The 16,712-nt window shown below is 40.4% G+C and overlaps 1 protein-coding gene across 1 annotated transcript in view; it reads right to left on the bottom strand.

Moving 5' to 3' along the window:
• RLF (RLF zinc finger) overlaps positions 1–6,669 on the bottom strand; it is a 62,402-nt gene extending 55,733 nt beyond the window's left edge. Inside the window, exon 1 of the mRNA XM_008151187.2 lies at positions 6,426–6,669. Coding sequence (XP_008149409.1) covers positions 6,426–6,668 — 243 coding nt within the window. The 5' untranslated portion in view covers position 6,669. The remainder of the gene's footprint in view (positions 1–6,425) is intronic.
• Positions 6,670–16,712: the final 10,043 nt, after the last annotated feature.

Below are 16,712 nucleotides of genomic sequence, written 5' to 3'. Positions count from 1 at the left end.
CTACAATATAATTCATTTAACAAATTAGTTTTATAAGACTAAACAAGAACCACACTTTTGTTGGCTTACTGGTAAATACAGGAGACATAGAAACAAATATTCTGGCACCAAACTTATGTATGAGATAGTATTGGAGTATACTAAGGGAAAGAACCACCTCATTCAGATAGCTGAAATCAAAACACAGTTCTGAAAGACTATTAATATTTCATCCAGGTCTTAAAGAATAAATAGGCAGATGGGGAAGGGAAAACCCTGGAGTTAACAGGCTGACTGAGCTGGAGTGGGAACTCGGGAGGGGAAGAAGGGCCCAGAATTCTAAATGCCTTTGTATATCAGGCTGATGAGTCTGAATTTTATCTTGCCTTTGGGGCAAGAAACCACTGAAGAATGTTATGGAGTAAAGTGACTAAGATTATATTTAAAATTTAGAAAGAGCACCAAAATGGTTTGTAGACAAGGCCAGTCAGAAGGCAAGGAAGCCCGGCCAAGTGGCTCAGTTGGAGCATTCGAGTATTGTCCTATACACCAAAACATATTTCTCTCCCTCCCTTCCTTTCTCTCTCTAAAAAATCAATGAAAATATATTCTCCAATGAGGATTTTTTTAAAAAAGGCAATGGAGGTAAGTGACAAGAATATTATAAAGCCTGAGCTAAAACAGTGACAAGAAAAACAAGTTAAAACTATAGGTATAGAGCCTAGCATGTGTGACTCAGTGGTTGAGGGTGGACCTATGAACCAGGAGGTCACAGTTCGATTCCCAGTCAGGGCACATACCTGGGTTTCAGGCTTGATCCCCAGTAGGGAGTGTGCAAGAGGCAGCCAATTGAATATTCTCTCTCGTCATTGATATTTCTATCTCTCCCTCTCCCTTCCACTCTGAAATCAATTAGAATACATATATTTTAAAAACCATAGGTATACATTTATACAATGGAATACTATGCAGCTGTAAAAAAAAAGGATCTCTTACCCTTTGAGACAGCATGGATGGACCTGAAGATTATTTTATTAAACGAAATAAGCTAGTCAGAGAAACACAAATATCACATGGCCTCACTTATATGTGGAATCTAATGAATAAAAGAAACTGACAAAGAAAATTGGTCCAGAGACATGGAACAAACTGACAAATCTCAGAGGAAAGGTGGAGAGGGGGGAGAGAAATTAATCAAAGAACTCATATGCATTTATGCACAGCCCACTGACACAGACAATAGCGTGGTGAAGGCCTTGGGTAGGGGTGGAGGCCAGATGTTGGGGGTGACGGGGGATATCTGTAATACTCTCAACAATAAAAATAAATTTAAAAAAATAAGTGTACAAAATCAAAAGAACACAAATAACTAAGAGGAAATATATTTAGTGAAATCAGAAAACTTCACAGAGGAAGTAACATTTGCACTGGGCCCTAAAGAGAGAATATTTGCCATGCAGAAAATGAGAGGAAAAGATAGAACAGCACAATAAGAGGGAAAAACAGCCCAGCGAGGATGGCTTAGTGGTTGAGGGTCAAACCTATGAACCAGGAGGTTATGGTTTGATTCCCAATCAGGGCATATACCCGGGTTGCAGGCTCGACTCCCAGTAGGGGTGTGCAGGAGGCAACCAATCAATGATTCTCTCTTATTGATATTTCTATCTCTCTCTCCTTCACCCTTCTTCTCTGAAATCAATAAAAATACTTTTTTTTTTAAAAAAGGGAAAGACATATGACCTGAGATTTTGTTAAAATAATTCTATCCTTTTGAGGATCAGTCAATCAATTGGTAAATACTTTTTAAAAAAATATATATTTTATTGATTTTTTACAGAGAGGAAGGGAGAGGGATAGAGAGCTAGAAACATCGATGAGAGAGAATCATCGACCAGCTGCCTCCTGCACACCCCCCACCGGGGATGTGCCTACAACCAATGTACATGCCCTTGACCGGAATCGAACCTGAGACCCTTGAGTCCGCAGGCCGATGCTCTATCCACTGAGCCAAACCGGTTTCGGCCAATTGGTAAATACTTAACAAAAAGCCTAATATGTGTCTTGAATCGTAAAGAATCAATGAAAATTAAGATCATCTTTCCCAAAATAATGCACTTGGAAATTCACAGGCAAAATTTTAATCACAGAAGCAACTGAGACCACCCGTTGGTCATCCATGAACTCCAAATACCCTTGAATAAGTTAAGAGTAGGATTAGAGTGAGGGGACTGGCTAGGTAAGAGCTGAAAAGTAAACTGTGGGCAAGGTTTAAAGGCTTTTTATTCCAAGGCTAAGAAATCTTAAAAACTCAAGACAATTCTGAGGGCATTGGTTTTTTAAATAGAAACTGTCTTATTTAGTCCACACAACAATGAATTTACATAAAGGACAATAAGTACTATTATTATTCCATTTGCAAATTAGAAAACTAAGGTTTTTTTAAAAAAATACATGTCCAAGGTCACAAAACTAGTTTACTTAAATGGTGAACTATTCCTAACTTAGACCCTTTGTATTCAATCCCTAATCTAGGAAAACTGAAATACATATATGTAGTACTCATTTATTTTATCCATTTAAAAATTACAAAGGCGCCCTGGCTGGGTGGCTCAGTTCATTAGAGCATCATCCTGTACACCAGAAGATTGTGGGTCCAATTCATAGTTGGGGTGCATAAGGCAATGTTTCTCTGTCTCTCTCTGTCTGTCTCTCTCTCTGTCTCTGTCTTCCTCTCCCCCTCCTTCTAAAATCAATGAAAAACATAACCTCGGATGACGATTTAAAAAAGAAAATTTTACAAAGTCACTGTGTGGTACCTAAAAGTGTCTCAGGTAAGCAAGGTTTACTCATTAAACTACTTTGCCTGATATTCTCAAAGTATAATCATTCACCTACTAACTTTGAGCTTGTTAATGAAGATTACTTTAAAAGTCCTCAAAATTTGTGTTACATATAGAACAACCAGTTGTAAAACTTCAGGAATTTTGGTTCCCAAAATATAGCAAAAACTTAAGAGGCTATCATCAATTTTTCAGAAAAACAAAAGGAAGACTGTTTTCTGGAGTTTATCTTAACCCACACTGTCTGGCAGACAATATTTTCAGAAAAGGAACTGAGGAAAAGAAAAAAAAAAAAAAAAAACACACATTCCATAGTCACTGAATACAAATGTTCACTACAAGTTAATCTAGGTATTATTTTCTTAGTAATTATTACTTCTGCAATTTTGTTATCATCTTCACAAACTCCTGACAACTGAAAACATGCCCAGAATGAGACAAGCTTTCTCTATCCTTTCATATGTTAGTTTATTTCTTGACTTGGCGCAATTCCAAAAATAAAGCCATTTCTTTTAAGTGCTGCAAAAGATGGAGGAATATGGTCCCAATGTGTTGCAGGAGGAATCTACTTGGCACAACCTAAGTCTCTAGGACATTTCTAAACTAAACACCTGATGAAAATACATTTATGGCAATTAAGCATCCCCAACAGCACAGGTCAGGCCTTTATGATAAGGTAATGCTACTACCTATCTTTATATGTTATGTGGTCATAGTGGGCAGGTTCCCATCTCGAGTACGTAGTGCAATGTCAGTAATACCCACAACCAGGGTTCCTTAACAGGATGGATAAATATTATTTTACCTTTCAAATGTGAAACCAAGACCCCTTAAACCAAATATGGTTGGTGAAATTTTTCCTACTTCATCATAAAATTAAAAAAAAAAATTTTCTGGCCCTGGTTGATGTGGCTCAGTTTGTTGGAGCATCAACCCATGCACCAAAAGGTGGCTGGTTTGATTCCCAGTCAGGGCACATGCCCAGGTTGCTGGTTCAATTCCTGGTCAGGAGGAGTGTGGGAGGCAAAAGACTGATGTTTCTCTGGCACATAGATGTCTCCATGTCTCTCTCTCTAAAATTAATTATTTAAAAAAGTTAAAAAAAATTTTTTTTCCTGTATCTGGTGAGCAAAAACACACTAAGTTGACTTACTTTATCTGGGCTACTGGAAAAAAATGTGACAAAAATGTTGTGATAAATATTATAAAGAGTTGTATATAAACTTTCTATTTTTACTGTGTGTATAAAGCATTACCAGGAGATAAAGGTCAGAAAGCAAAATACATTTCAGTCATAGTTTTACCCAAGTTTATCAGCTAATAAATGGTAGAGTCACAATTAAGATCCAACTAACAACCAATTCCACCTGCTTTCTACTACAACACACCATCACAGGAAGACCTTTTCTTACTTCATTTATTTGTCCAAAAAATGTTTTGGGAAAATCTTTAGGCCAAAAAAAAAAAAAAAAATCACAGAAAAGCCCTGGTTGGGTAGCTCTATTGGTTAGAGCGTCATCCCCACATGACAACGTTGTGGGTTCAATCCCAGGTCAGGGCACATACAAGAATCAACCAATGGATGTATAAATAAGTGAAACAACAATGTTTTTCACTACTTATCTCTCTCTCTTCCCCTCCCGCCCTTTCCTCTTTAAAATCAATATTTTAAAAATCATGTAATACAAATACTTTCTTTTTTAAATTATTCTGTGCCCTCACATCTTTAGTTTATGACCAAGACTCAAGACATTAAAAGATTCATTTAAAATAAAATGTGAGCTGCAAACACTAGCATAAAAAATATATGCATAATATCCTCTGATAAGCTTCAATTTGATTGGTTACATCCATTCTTATTATCTTTCTAGAAAGACAAGTCAAGCTTAGAAGTCTTACCCCAAACCCACAATTCTCCTACCCTCCTCTTCACTACTCCTTTTCCATTTAGCTTTCTCCCAAAACATTCTGTGTTCCTGGGATGCTAAACACACACACACACACAACACTCACTTTTTTTCATCTTTTCGGCATAGGGCCTTTTCTGATCACCCTATCTAAAGTGGCCTTTCCCAGTTACTTCCTTCTAAGCACATATTGTACTCTAGAGTTAATCTTTTCATTTATTTTTTTACCAGTTAATTGTCGGTCCCATTAGGATGTCCCATGAGGACTCTTCCCTCAGCACTGTCTCTATACCTCCTTTCCCATCATTACCAAAACTGCATTGGAAATTCTGTTATTTCTACCACCTCCTTTCAACTATAAGCTCATCAAGTGCAAGTGCTGTCTTAGTAATGTTTCCTCAGCACATCATGAAGTACCTGGCACTATCCTATGGAGTCAGTAAAAATTAGTAGAACAGGTGTGTGTAGTAAGTACAAATGATCATTACTAGTGAAGAAGCAAAGAACAATTACAGCTTAACACTTCATAGTGCAAGGAAATGATACAGGTTGTAGAATAAAAATTGGAGTGATACAATGTATGGAAAAGATTAGCAAGGGCAAAATTCCATTCAGAGATGAGGCGCTTCTGGCTCAGCAGACAAGAGGGGAAAAAGTAACCAAGCAAGTCAACTTTTTATTCTCCTCCGGTTAAGTAGAGCAAATTGTTCCCCAAAATTCTAAGTTTGGAGCACCGCAATTTATTCAACAAAGTCAACTATTCATTAAGAGTCCAAATGCCAACATAGTATGATTATTTTACATGCTCATACTGGATAAGGAGCAAAGGGGTAGCTCGGAAACCTGATATAACAGAAGTAGAAAGGATAATGAATGGCATGTCTTTAAATTTATAAGGGGCTCAACAACATTGAGAAAAATCTCGGTGATCATGGAGACTAAACTAAACATAAGAATAAATACTAATCATAGGTTAAAACCAGTATGGCACAGAAATGGCCATACAACTGCCAAAGGAGATCACACTCCACATCTTTCCCGACTTTCTTCTACTTAGAGATCCTAATAACCACTACCAGGCTCACCAGCCGCCTTTATGGTAGCAAAATCCTCAAAGGATACAGAAGAGTCGAAAGAACGCCTTAAATGTTTTTGTTTGTCTGTGTGTTTTTCAAAAGCGCAAAAAACCCTCCACCTAACCTAGACGCCTTTCAAAGAACTGTCATACCTTTTAGGGACCCAGTAGACGCTGACTCTAAAGATAAGTCTCTGGCCCCAACACAAATCTCCGGGTTATTCCGCAAACAAAAACAAAACAGGTTTTCCAGTTTGGAGATCTGCACTCCACTCAAAAAAGGACCTCCTGGCAGAAACGAGCCATCAATCCCTCAGAGGGCAATGGCGCTCCAACCACCCAGCCGGGCACAGGCAACGGCGACAGGGCACGGCCCTTCCAGGGAACCGCCGGCGCCCTCCGAGCTCTAAGTCTGACCCAGCGCAGCCCGCCCCGGCGGTAGCTCAAGTCCGGCAGGGCGGAGGGGGGCCCGCGGTCAAGCTTCCGAGCTGGGCCTTCCCGGCCCGGGGGCGCGGCGAAACGGAGAGCGCGCCTTCCAGTCCGGCCCCGGCTACGGCAATGGATCCGGGGCCTCTTCCCTGGCCTCCCCACCCGCCGCCCTCAGCCAACCAGTCAGCCCTTCACCTGGCAGAAGCTCCGACAGTAGTTCAAAGAGGAGACCTCCGACACCTCTTGCTCCCTCAGCTCTGTCTCCAGCTGCCACAGACACGGTCGCAGTCCAGGGGCTCCTGGCGCCGGAGATGTGGGGCGCTGACTCCGAGCCAAGGATTCAGTCGCGCTTCGGTCTCCCGCTCCGGCCCCCACCGGAGCCTCACCACCAGCCCCGGCGGCGGCAGCGGCGGCGGCGTCTCCCTTTCCATCCGCCATCTTCCCACGGCCCAGCAGCGCGTAGGCAACCAAGCCACGTGACTTAGCCTGGCCACGCCCCCGGTAGACCGCGCGCCGTGACGCGCAGCCGGGCGACGCCGGCGCCGGCCGGATGCCGTCACTGGAGGAGGGATGCTCCTCCTGTTTGCGGCCTCCCCGACAGCGGCCCTGCCCACAGCCTGACCACTGGCCAGAGAGGCTCCTGCCCGAATCAGTTCTTCCAAAGCCTTTACAGTCATGGGTTAACAAGTCGACATACCTGTAGACATTATCTAAAATATGAGAAGGATGACATTTGAGCTGCGATCGGAAGAAGAGCCTTAGAAGGAAAATAAGAAAAGATTGAGAGGCCTAAAAGAAGACTAGTTCTGTGGGAACGTGATTTATAACAGAGAGGTCATTACAAGTCAGTAGGGAAAGTAAGAACTCTTACATACATGGCGCTGAGACTTTTTTCCCAAAAGGGAAAAAAATAAAATCAATGATTCTCATCATTGATGTTTCTATCTTTCTATCCCTCTTCCTTCCTCTCTGAAATCAACAACAACAAAAAATTTTTTAACCTTTTGCACTCGGATGTTGAGTATGACTCAACACGGTTAGCATTAGAATAAAGGAATCGAGAAAAAAGCAAGAGAGTGCAAAGGGTTAAAGAACATTGCAAAGGACATAATATACTATTTATTATTCCATACTATAATTTTCAAAATATGTCTTTATTGATTTTAGAGTGAGGAAGAGAGAGGGGCAGAGAGACAGAAACACCGATAAGAGAGAAAAATCGATCAGCAGTCCCCTCCACGCCCCACACCAGGATCCAGCCAGCAACCCAGGCATGTGCCTTGACCAGGAATCCAACCGGTGACCTCCTGGTTCATGGGGTCGACTCTCAACCACTGAGCAACACCAGCTGGCCTCCATGCTATAAGTTTTAAAAACATACAAAACAAATGCTTAAGTAGTAAAAAAATATTAAAACAAGGGGATGCATAGAAATGGCATATATTGCTTTTAAAATGGCAGTGTCCTGGGGAAGGAGGGAGGGAAGTGTAAGAAGCATTCACTACACCTGTATTACTTTCTTTCTTTTAATCAGAAGCAAATATTCAATAATCACACCAGAAGCATTAAGCACCTATTATGTTCTGGGCACTTTTCCAGGTAAGAGAGATTCAGAGGAGCATGGATTTTAATGGACAAATGTGGCTTAATAGTAATGTGTTAGATGTGGGTAGTGGGTACATGTCTGTAATATCATTCTCTGTACTTTTAAAAAATACAAATAATTGTCCTAGCCAGCTTGGCTCAGTAGATAGAGCATTGGCCTGGGGACTGAATGGTCCTGGGTTCGATTCCAGTCAAGGGCACATTTCCTGGTTTCAGGCTTGATCCCCAGTAGGGGGCATGCAGGAGTCAGCCAATCAGTGATTCTCATCATTGATGTTTCCATCTCTCTCTCTCTCTCCCTCTCCCTTCCTTTCTGAAATCAATAAAAATATTTTTTTAAAATGCCAATAGTTTTTGCAATACAAATAACACATTGCAGACGAGAATTCTTGCTTCATATTACAGAGTTTTTATAAAGTATCATACTTTAAAAAGATATTAGCTTGTAAGAACATGTAATAAATAACTTCAAAATGCAATGGGTATTTAATTTTAAAGCGTGCCTTTAACATTTATGTAAAACGTTTTTTGTACTAGTTAAATAGAAACTTGTCTGGCCACTGGGTATAGCTAGCAATAAAACTACTGGTCGTAATGTGTTAAGTTCTTTTTTTTTTTTTAAAAGGAAAGATCAGCAGTATGTCTGGAGTATGATGCAAGAGAGATAAAAAGGTAGAGATGAGGTTGGAGAAGAAGAAAAGGGCCGTATCACGTTAAGTGGTGGTGTGATATCATCTGATTTACACGCTTGCTGTTGTATGCAAAATAGGTGGTGGGAGGCAAGAATGTAGCATTTATCAATTACGTATGTATTTTATAATTTATCTAAACATCTCTGGCTCATCAAATACCCAGGTATGTACAATAATAATTAAATTCAGTCATCTTTGACACTTTTCCAACATTTAATCATAAAAATCATAGCCCTATAATGTACCTTTTTTATTTTACTGTTGCAAAGGTATGTTTATCAAGATGGAAGGATAGGATATGTTTTATCTAATAGTGTATTGTGAGCTTGGTTATAACTTCTAAATAGATATATGGTATGTGGGCCTCTATTTGTACTTTTGCTCCCAACCCTATGAATAATAAGAATGAAGCTGCTAACTTTCACCGCTGCTCTGAAATCCAGATTCTGCCTCCTAATTTATCCTTTAGATATCTAGTAGGCATCTTACACAAAACATGTCCAAAACAGCTCCTTCCCAAGTAAATGACACTATTCATCCAGTTGCTTAAGCCAAAGACTCTGAAGTCATGCTCAATTCCATCCTTTCTCTCACTCTCCACATCTAATCCAATCTCTAGATTGAAAATATATTCTCAAATATAACCTTTTTTTCTCCTCCTCTAGCTCTACCTCTTAACACCTCCCTTCTAAACTTACATAATAACCTTCTTAGTGGACTAGCTATTCTTGCCCCCTCCCCGTAATCAATTCTCCATACAATAGCCATATTACAATTTTAAAACAATTCAGGTCTTATTATTACCCCTGCTCAAAACATTCCAGTGGCTTTCCCTCAGCCTTACCAGAGCCCATAAAGTCCTACCGACAACCTTTCCAAACTCACTTCCCACTACTTCATCTCTCATTGGGCTCCAGCCATATTGGCCTTACCATTCTTAAACAAGATAAGCCCCATGACTTTCTTACCTACTCTTCCCTCTCTGGGAACCCTTCTTTTTTATCATTTCATTCAGATTCACGTATCACCTCAGAGAGGTATTCCCTGATAACCTTATCTAAAATACCCTATATCTCCTTGCTCACCTTTCATTTTTTTCTCACTTTACTTGGCTTTATATTATCACTCTTTTATGTGTCTCTCCTTGCTAGAAGGTAAATTCTTTTTTAAAAAATTGAGATATCATTGACATAGAACAAAAGGTAAGGTGATTTGTTTTATCCAATGCTGTATCCCTAGAATCTGGTACAGTAGTTCCTGGCATATTATGGGTACTCAACATTTGTTGTTGTGGGTTTGTTTGTTTTTAAAGAAGAAACTGTAAAATATTATGGCATTTAAATGAGACTTGCTGAGATCACTTAGGGAAAGTATAAATCAGAAGTCACCAAATCATGATCCTACATGCCTTAGGCAGGTAACCTAAATGAATGAAGGAGGCTGAATATCACTATTTTGGAAATAGTAGGATGATTAAGAAATGACCCAGTACTAGCCAGTTTGGCTCAGTAGAAAGAGCATAGGCCTGCAGACTGAAGGGTCCTGGGAAGGGTCCTGGGTTCAATTCCGGTCAAGGGCACATGCCCAGGTTGTGGGCTCAATCCCCAGTAGGGGGCATGCAGGAAGCAGCCAATCAATTATTCTCTCTCATCATTGATGTTTCTAGCTCTCTCTCCCTCTCCTTTCCTCTCTGAAATCAATAATAATATATAATTATATTTAAATTTTTAAAAAAAGAAATGACCCAGCCGAAACCGGTTTGGCTCAGTGGATGGAGCGTCGGCCTGCGGACTCAAGGGTCCCAGGTTCGATTCCGGTTAGGGGCATGTACCTTGGTTGCGGGCGCGTCCCCAGTGGGGGGTGTGCAGGAGGCAGCTGATCGATGTTCCTTTCTCATTGATGTTTCTGGCTCTCTGTCCCTCTCTCTTCCTCTCTGTGGGGAATCAATGAAGTATATTTGAAAAAGAAAAAAAAAGAAATGACCCAGGCAGCAGATACTCAGCTCCAACAAATTAATTGCTATATCAGAAAGCACATCCCATTTTTCTAGATCTTCTCCAAGAGAAATTGGAAATTCAGGTTTTTTAATATAATCTCCCCCCCCCCCCCTCCTTTTTTTTTAAACTGCAGGCCATATAATGCCCAATTGTCAGTTCAGTTTGGTTGATGAGCCAACAGTTTGTGACCTCTAACAGGAAAAAAAAAGGAAGAGGGTCCAGGATCACTCTAAAATTGACATGTCAGAGGAAGGATCCAGTCAGCAAAGAATGTTGAGAAGAAGCCATCAAAGAGGTGGAGGGAAAACCAGAAGAATGTGAAGACAAAAGGAAACAGTGGCAGGGAGAGAATAGTCAACTGAAGAGTTTGGGTAAGATAAGGACAGAAAAGGGATTATTTGATACATCATGGGTGTGTTGGTAACCTTGACTAGAGAAGTTTCTATGGATCTCTGGTATGGAAGTCGGATTGGAGAAGGTTGAAGAATTAACTGGAGATGAGGTAGTTAAAAAAAACAAAAACAGGAGGAGAGGAAATTAACCCCTTTGAGAGGTTCTTCTATAAAAGAAGAGCATAAAAATGGGGCTGTGCTATAAGGGGGCATGTGTTTTTGGAAGGAATTCTTAAAGATAAGGAAATTCTAGAGTATGGTTTATGCATATGGAAATGACACAGGAAAATGAGAAAATTATGATACAGAAAAGATAGGGGGAACTGCAGGATAAAAGTCCTTTGAGAAGGTAGGAGAAGATGGCATCCAGAATACAAGAAAAGATGTGTTCTAGGATAGATATTAGAGACATATTTTTGCATATATATTTAAAATAACATTGAATTTTATATATACTCTCATGAAGTATAAAAATATATACCAGGGACCATCTTCAGCCTGTATAGGTTAGCAGTTGTCCTTCATCCTATATGGGTGGCATTAGACTGTGGTTAAGAAGGATGCTTTTTAAAAAATATATATATATATATTGACTTTTAGAGAAGAAGGGAGAGGGAGAGAGAGAGAGAAACATCAATGATGAGAGAGAATCATTGATCGGCTGCCTCCTGCACATCCCCTACTGGGGATCGAGCCTGCAACCCAGACAAGTGCCCTTGGCTGGAATCAAACCTGGGACCCTTCAGTCCGCAAGCCAACACTCTATCTACTGAGCCAAACCAGCTAGGGCAGAAAGATGATTTTTTAACACAGTGTGTGCAGATTCTCTTTGACCTTGACTCCTTATGTCCGGTGATAAGAATGTTCTTTTCCTCCAGGTGCAGGGAGGTCATCTTTTTTTCTCTTAGTTGAATTTATCAGGGTGACACTGGTTAACAAAATTATATAGGTTTCAGGTGCACAATTCTGCAACACATCATCTGTACACAGTATTGTGTGTTCACCACCCCAAGTCTCAGGTCCATCACCATTTTTCCCCCTGTATACCCTCTACCAACTCCCTCCATCTTCCTCCCCTCAGCAATCACCACACTGTTGTCCACGTCCATGAGTTTTTTCTCTTTTTTGCTCTATCTCTCCACCTTCCCCCCCAACACACATCCCCCCACAGCTGTCAACCTGTTCTCTATCTATGAGTCTGGGATAGGAATTAGAGACTTTATTTTAACTTGAGATAAGCTAGAGGATATGGGTACAGATACAGGAAGGTGCATAGATTTGATAGTGAAAGATTTGGATATCGCTGCCTGAGATTTTGAACATTTTTTTCCTCCATGAAATATGAGATAAAGTCCACAGCTGACAGTGAGATGGGGGAGGAGAGGCACTATTGGACATTTGAGGAGAGAGAAAGCCTTTGTTAGAGTTGTTTCAAAGTGAGATAGGAAAGTAAACTTTACTAGATGTTTGCAGGAAGATTGTAGGGCAGTGGTGCGCGGCACTCATTTGCTTAACAAATATTCATTGCCAGTCTACCAAGTTGCTGCATATCTGTCTGTCTGTCTGTCTATCTATCTATTTATTTTGGTGCCAGAAACCCATGAGTCTACTATGTTTCAGGTACTGTCCTAGCTAGAGTTGGAAATGCATCATAAATACAAGAAGTCCCTGGGTTTTGTATTCTTTTGTCCCAAAAGTTACAATATAGTTCATTTATTTGCAACTTTCTTTAGTCATACTCCAGTTCTAAGGTTACTCCCATTTCCCCTTGATTGAAGCTGGGTATTTCTCAATACGCCATTGGTAACACATTTACAAGTGATGATTTAGGGTATTTTCATTTTTCAGATTCACCTACTCAGATTCAAAAAGCATTGTGGATCCGTACTATGGTTGTCGCATTTCCTCTCAATATAGGCAAAAACAGAGTTCTGGGGTCAAGTTTGCCGGATTTGAATTCCAGTTCCGCTGCTTATTAGATATGTGCTGCTTCTATGTTACTTAATTACCTTGAACCTCACTTTCCTCATCTTACTGTAAAATGGGCATAATAATAGCATGTATCTGATAGTAATGTCGTGGGTCTAATGAAATATACTTGAAGTTTCCAGAACAGGGCTGGACACATAGTAAGCACTCAATAAACATTATTGCTATTGCTTCTATGAAGTTCAGACTCAGAATAATTTTAGCTTCTCTTATTGTAGACCCACACACATACTGACTTCGGAAACAATTTCCTTTTTAAAAAAAATATTTTTATTAATTCAGAGAGGAAGGGAAAGGGAGAGAAAGACAGAAACATAGATGAGAGAGAATCATTGATTGGCTACCTCCTGCACACACCCTACTGGGGATCAAGCCTATAACCCGGGCATGTGCCCTTGATTGGAATCGAACCCGGGACCCTTCAGTCTGCAGTCCGACGCTCTATCCACTGAACAAAACCAGCTAGGGCACAATTAACTCTTTAAAAATTGATTTTAAATATTGTAAAATATTTTTATTTATTTCAGAGAGAGGAATTGAGAGGGAGAGACAGAAACAGCAATGATGAGAGAGGATCATCCATCAGCTGCCTCCTGCACACCCCCCTACTGGGGATTGAGCCAGCAACCTGGGCATGTGCCCTGACTGGGAATGGAACCATGACCTCTAGGTTCATAGGTCAACCCTCAACCACAGAGACACACTGGCTAGGCTTAATTGATTTTAGAGAGAGAAGAAGGGAGAGAGAAACATTGATTCGTTGTTCCACCCATCTATGTATTCATTGGTTGATTCCTGCATGTGCCCTGACCAGGGCTGGAACCCAAAACCTTGGTGATTCAGGTCAATGCTCTATCCAATTGAGCTAACTGGCCAGGGCTGGAAACAATTTATTCTCATGACTGTCCTGTGAGTGACAAAGTGATCAGAGGCCAGACTCATAGTGTGCATCATTAAAGGAGCTGTTTAGGCAAGAATTTCTCATTTGCAAGTTCAAGAACTTGATTCTCTCATTTCATCTTAGTAGTGATTAAGTCACAAGAGCCCAATTTACTAATTTACTCTAAGAAATATAATGGCTTCCCTATAGAAAAGTCAGTTTGGGAAACAAAATTAGCACCAGAAGGATGCTTAGGGAGGGTAGAATTGGTATAAAGGGAATTAGAAGATCTTAAATCACCCCCATTTTAACACTCAGGCTTCCTCTCATAATTATTTTCTATTCTTTCTCTTTCTCCTCCTAGAAATCTAATCAGGTGAGATTTCAAATCCTATTAATTTGTCTTTGGGAAATTATCTTCCATCCATCTTTTCTCTGACCCATTTCCACTTATTCATTCTTGGGAATAAGAACATATAAGTAACATAGTATAGTGTCCTCTAAAGGTCTGAGGAGAGCGTGGGGTGAGAGTAGAGGCCAGGTGAGAAAGCAGTGTTTGTACTCCAGAACCTCCCTTTAAATGATAATTCCCCATAACTGTTGCCTCACCCCCCCAGGTCTTCTCCTTTGGACCCCAAGAGAATTCTGTTTCTTCCCCAGGAGCTTAGTGTTCCATTCTGGGAGGGAGGCTTTGTTGCTGTGTTCTGATGCAGGATCAGGGGACCCAATGTCAAAGAACCCCCAAAAGAGGTACAAACTAAAAAGTCTCAGAGGTTGTTTCGGTCGCTTTCCTCCTGCCAGAGATTTCCCCTGGAGAATTATTCTTTGTTCTTCCTTTTGGGGATGTTATATTGGTTGGACTTAGAGAAGGGGCGATTTCTTTATTGTACTACACTTTACACAAGTCCTATTTTTCTCTTGCTTGGGCTATTGTAAGAGTGTCCCAGCAGATATCCCTGCTTCTAGGTCACCCCACTCACTCCCTGAGATTCATCTTCCTAAATTTATCTCCATTGCTTAAAACTTTTCATACCTTTCTTTTTTTTACTTCAAATACAATAAAAATCTTTAGCCTGGCTGCTAAATTCAACCATTTATCACTTATTAGTCCTAAGAGCACAAAGGTCCTTGCTAGCTCCCCAAACATGTCACCACTCCCACTATATACAGTTTTCCTGCCTCTGTGTTTCTGATCAATTTGTCACCTTTTCCTGGAACTCCCTGCCATTTTTAGTGACTGGAATTAAGAGATATTACTTATCCAGTCTAGGCAGAGTGGTCCCCAGCTACATTTGCCTTCCTTCAGCCCTTCAAATGCTAATGTTCTTGTTGTCCTCTCTGTCTGGAACGTAATTTACCTATCCAGCTCCCTGTCAATTTTCATGATTCCCTTGCTTTTCTCTCTTCTGGCATCCTGTTCTGTCTTCCTTCATAGTATACATCACAATCTTGAATGAAAAAATCATTCATTTGTTTAAACACACACACACACACACACACACACACACACACACACACACACACACACTAGGTTGTAAACCTGCAGATAGTGTTCATGTCTGCTGGTTTCCCACTCCATTTCAGTGCCTAACACAGTGCCAGCACAAACATTTGCTGAATGCATGACTTAAAATCCCCTATATTCTCAATCTCTTCTCTGCTTTAACTTAGACCTAACTCTTCCTCAAAGACCACTTCTCACAAAGGCTGTCTTCTCTCTTTTGTTCACTTCATAGATTGGTATTTGGTGGCACAGAGAGTTGCTCCATATATTTAATTATGATGGAATTTACTTGCTTTTGTCCTTTTCCTTTTAATCTAATGAATGGTCAGCAAGATAGCCCAACAGAGTAAAAAATACTTGTTCAGATAGACTGAGAGTGAATATGCTACTGACTAGCTGATGGTCTTAAACAAGTGTTTTTCTTTAACTTCTCTCAGCATTGAGCTTCTTAACAGAAGTGGGCAGAGGTACCAGGTTAGGTTGGCCTGGAGTTAGTCTACACTGCCCCCTAGAGGACTTTTGTTTCTGGACTGGTGGACTGAATCCTAGGAATGTTTAAAGATCTTTGTTAATTACTGACACCCTGGAGAGAGGAGAACTCCAGCCAGAGGTGACCCCAGCATAGGCAGTGGGGCCAACTCTGGCATGAACAGTTGAAAAGTTCGGTGATCTAGGGGAGGGCAGCAAAGTGTTATATTGTAAATCAGCGAGTTTAACAGCAGCTGCCTTAGTGAGCCAATTAATTTGGAGTCTTTTAGTATGCTAGTGGGCTCAAAGGAATATTGCTTCTCAAATTCTGAGCTAAAAACATGGAGGAAGCCCTCTCCTTTTATACCCCACCCCCAGTCCCTTTATCTCCCAAATACGGAGTTTCTGGACCTTTGCAAGTTTTCAAAGAGCCCCTTGTATACTTAGTAGATGTCTTGCAGGAAGCCTGTAACCTTGAGTATGACACATTTTTATTCAGATAACTAAAACACCTGGCACGAGAGTATGGGAGCATCATTCCCTAGCCTACAAGGTCAGACAGCTAAGTTTATCTTCCCCTATTATTCAAGTAAGCTAAAAAGCATATGTTTACAGAAGCTAATAAGCAGAGTTAATTCACAGAATAAGGGACCATCTAAGAATAGCAGAGTTGACTCACAGAACAAGGAACCATCTAAAATAGCAGAGCATTTCAAACAGCAGTTTTATAAAATAGAGATTACTATGTTTCAACAGACTTCCACAAAAGTCAGCAATTCATGAGTAGAAGAGTGACAGTGGTAGTTCCAGTTATTTCAGAGAACTGGGGAGGAGACCTCATTGATTAGAGCTTGGAGATTTGGGATATTGCTAAATGTTGGACATATTTGTGTTCCATTATACTTAGGTGAGATCAGAGGTATTTCCGAGCCACATATAAAATGAAGATATATAA

Source organism: Eptesicus fuscus, chromosome 9 (genome assembly GCF_027574615.1).
Source record: "Eptesicus fuscus isolate TK198812 chromosome 9, DD_ASM_mEF_20220401, whole genome shotgun sequence".
NCBI classification, from domain to species: domain Eukaryota; kingdom Metazoa; phylum Chordata; class Mammalia; order Chiroptera; family Vespertilionidae; genus Eptesicus; species Eptesicus fuscus.
The sequence above is the reverse complement of the archived record's forward strand: the minus strand, read 5'-3'. Positions and strand labels throughout refer to the sequence as shown.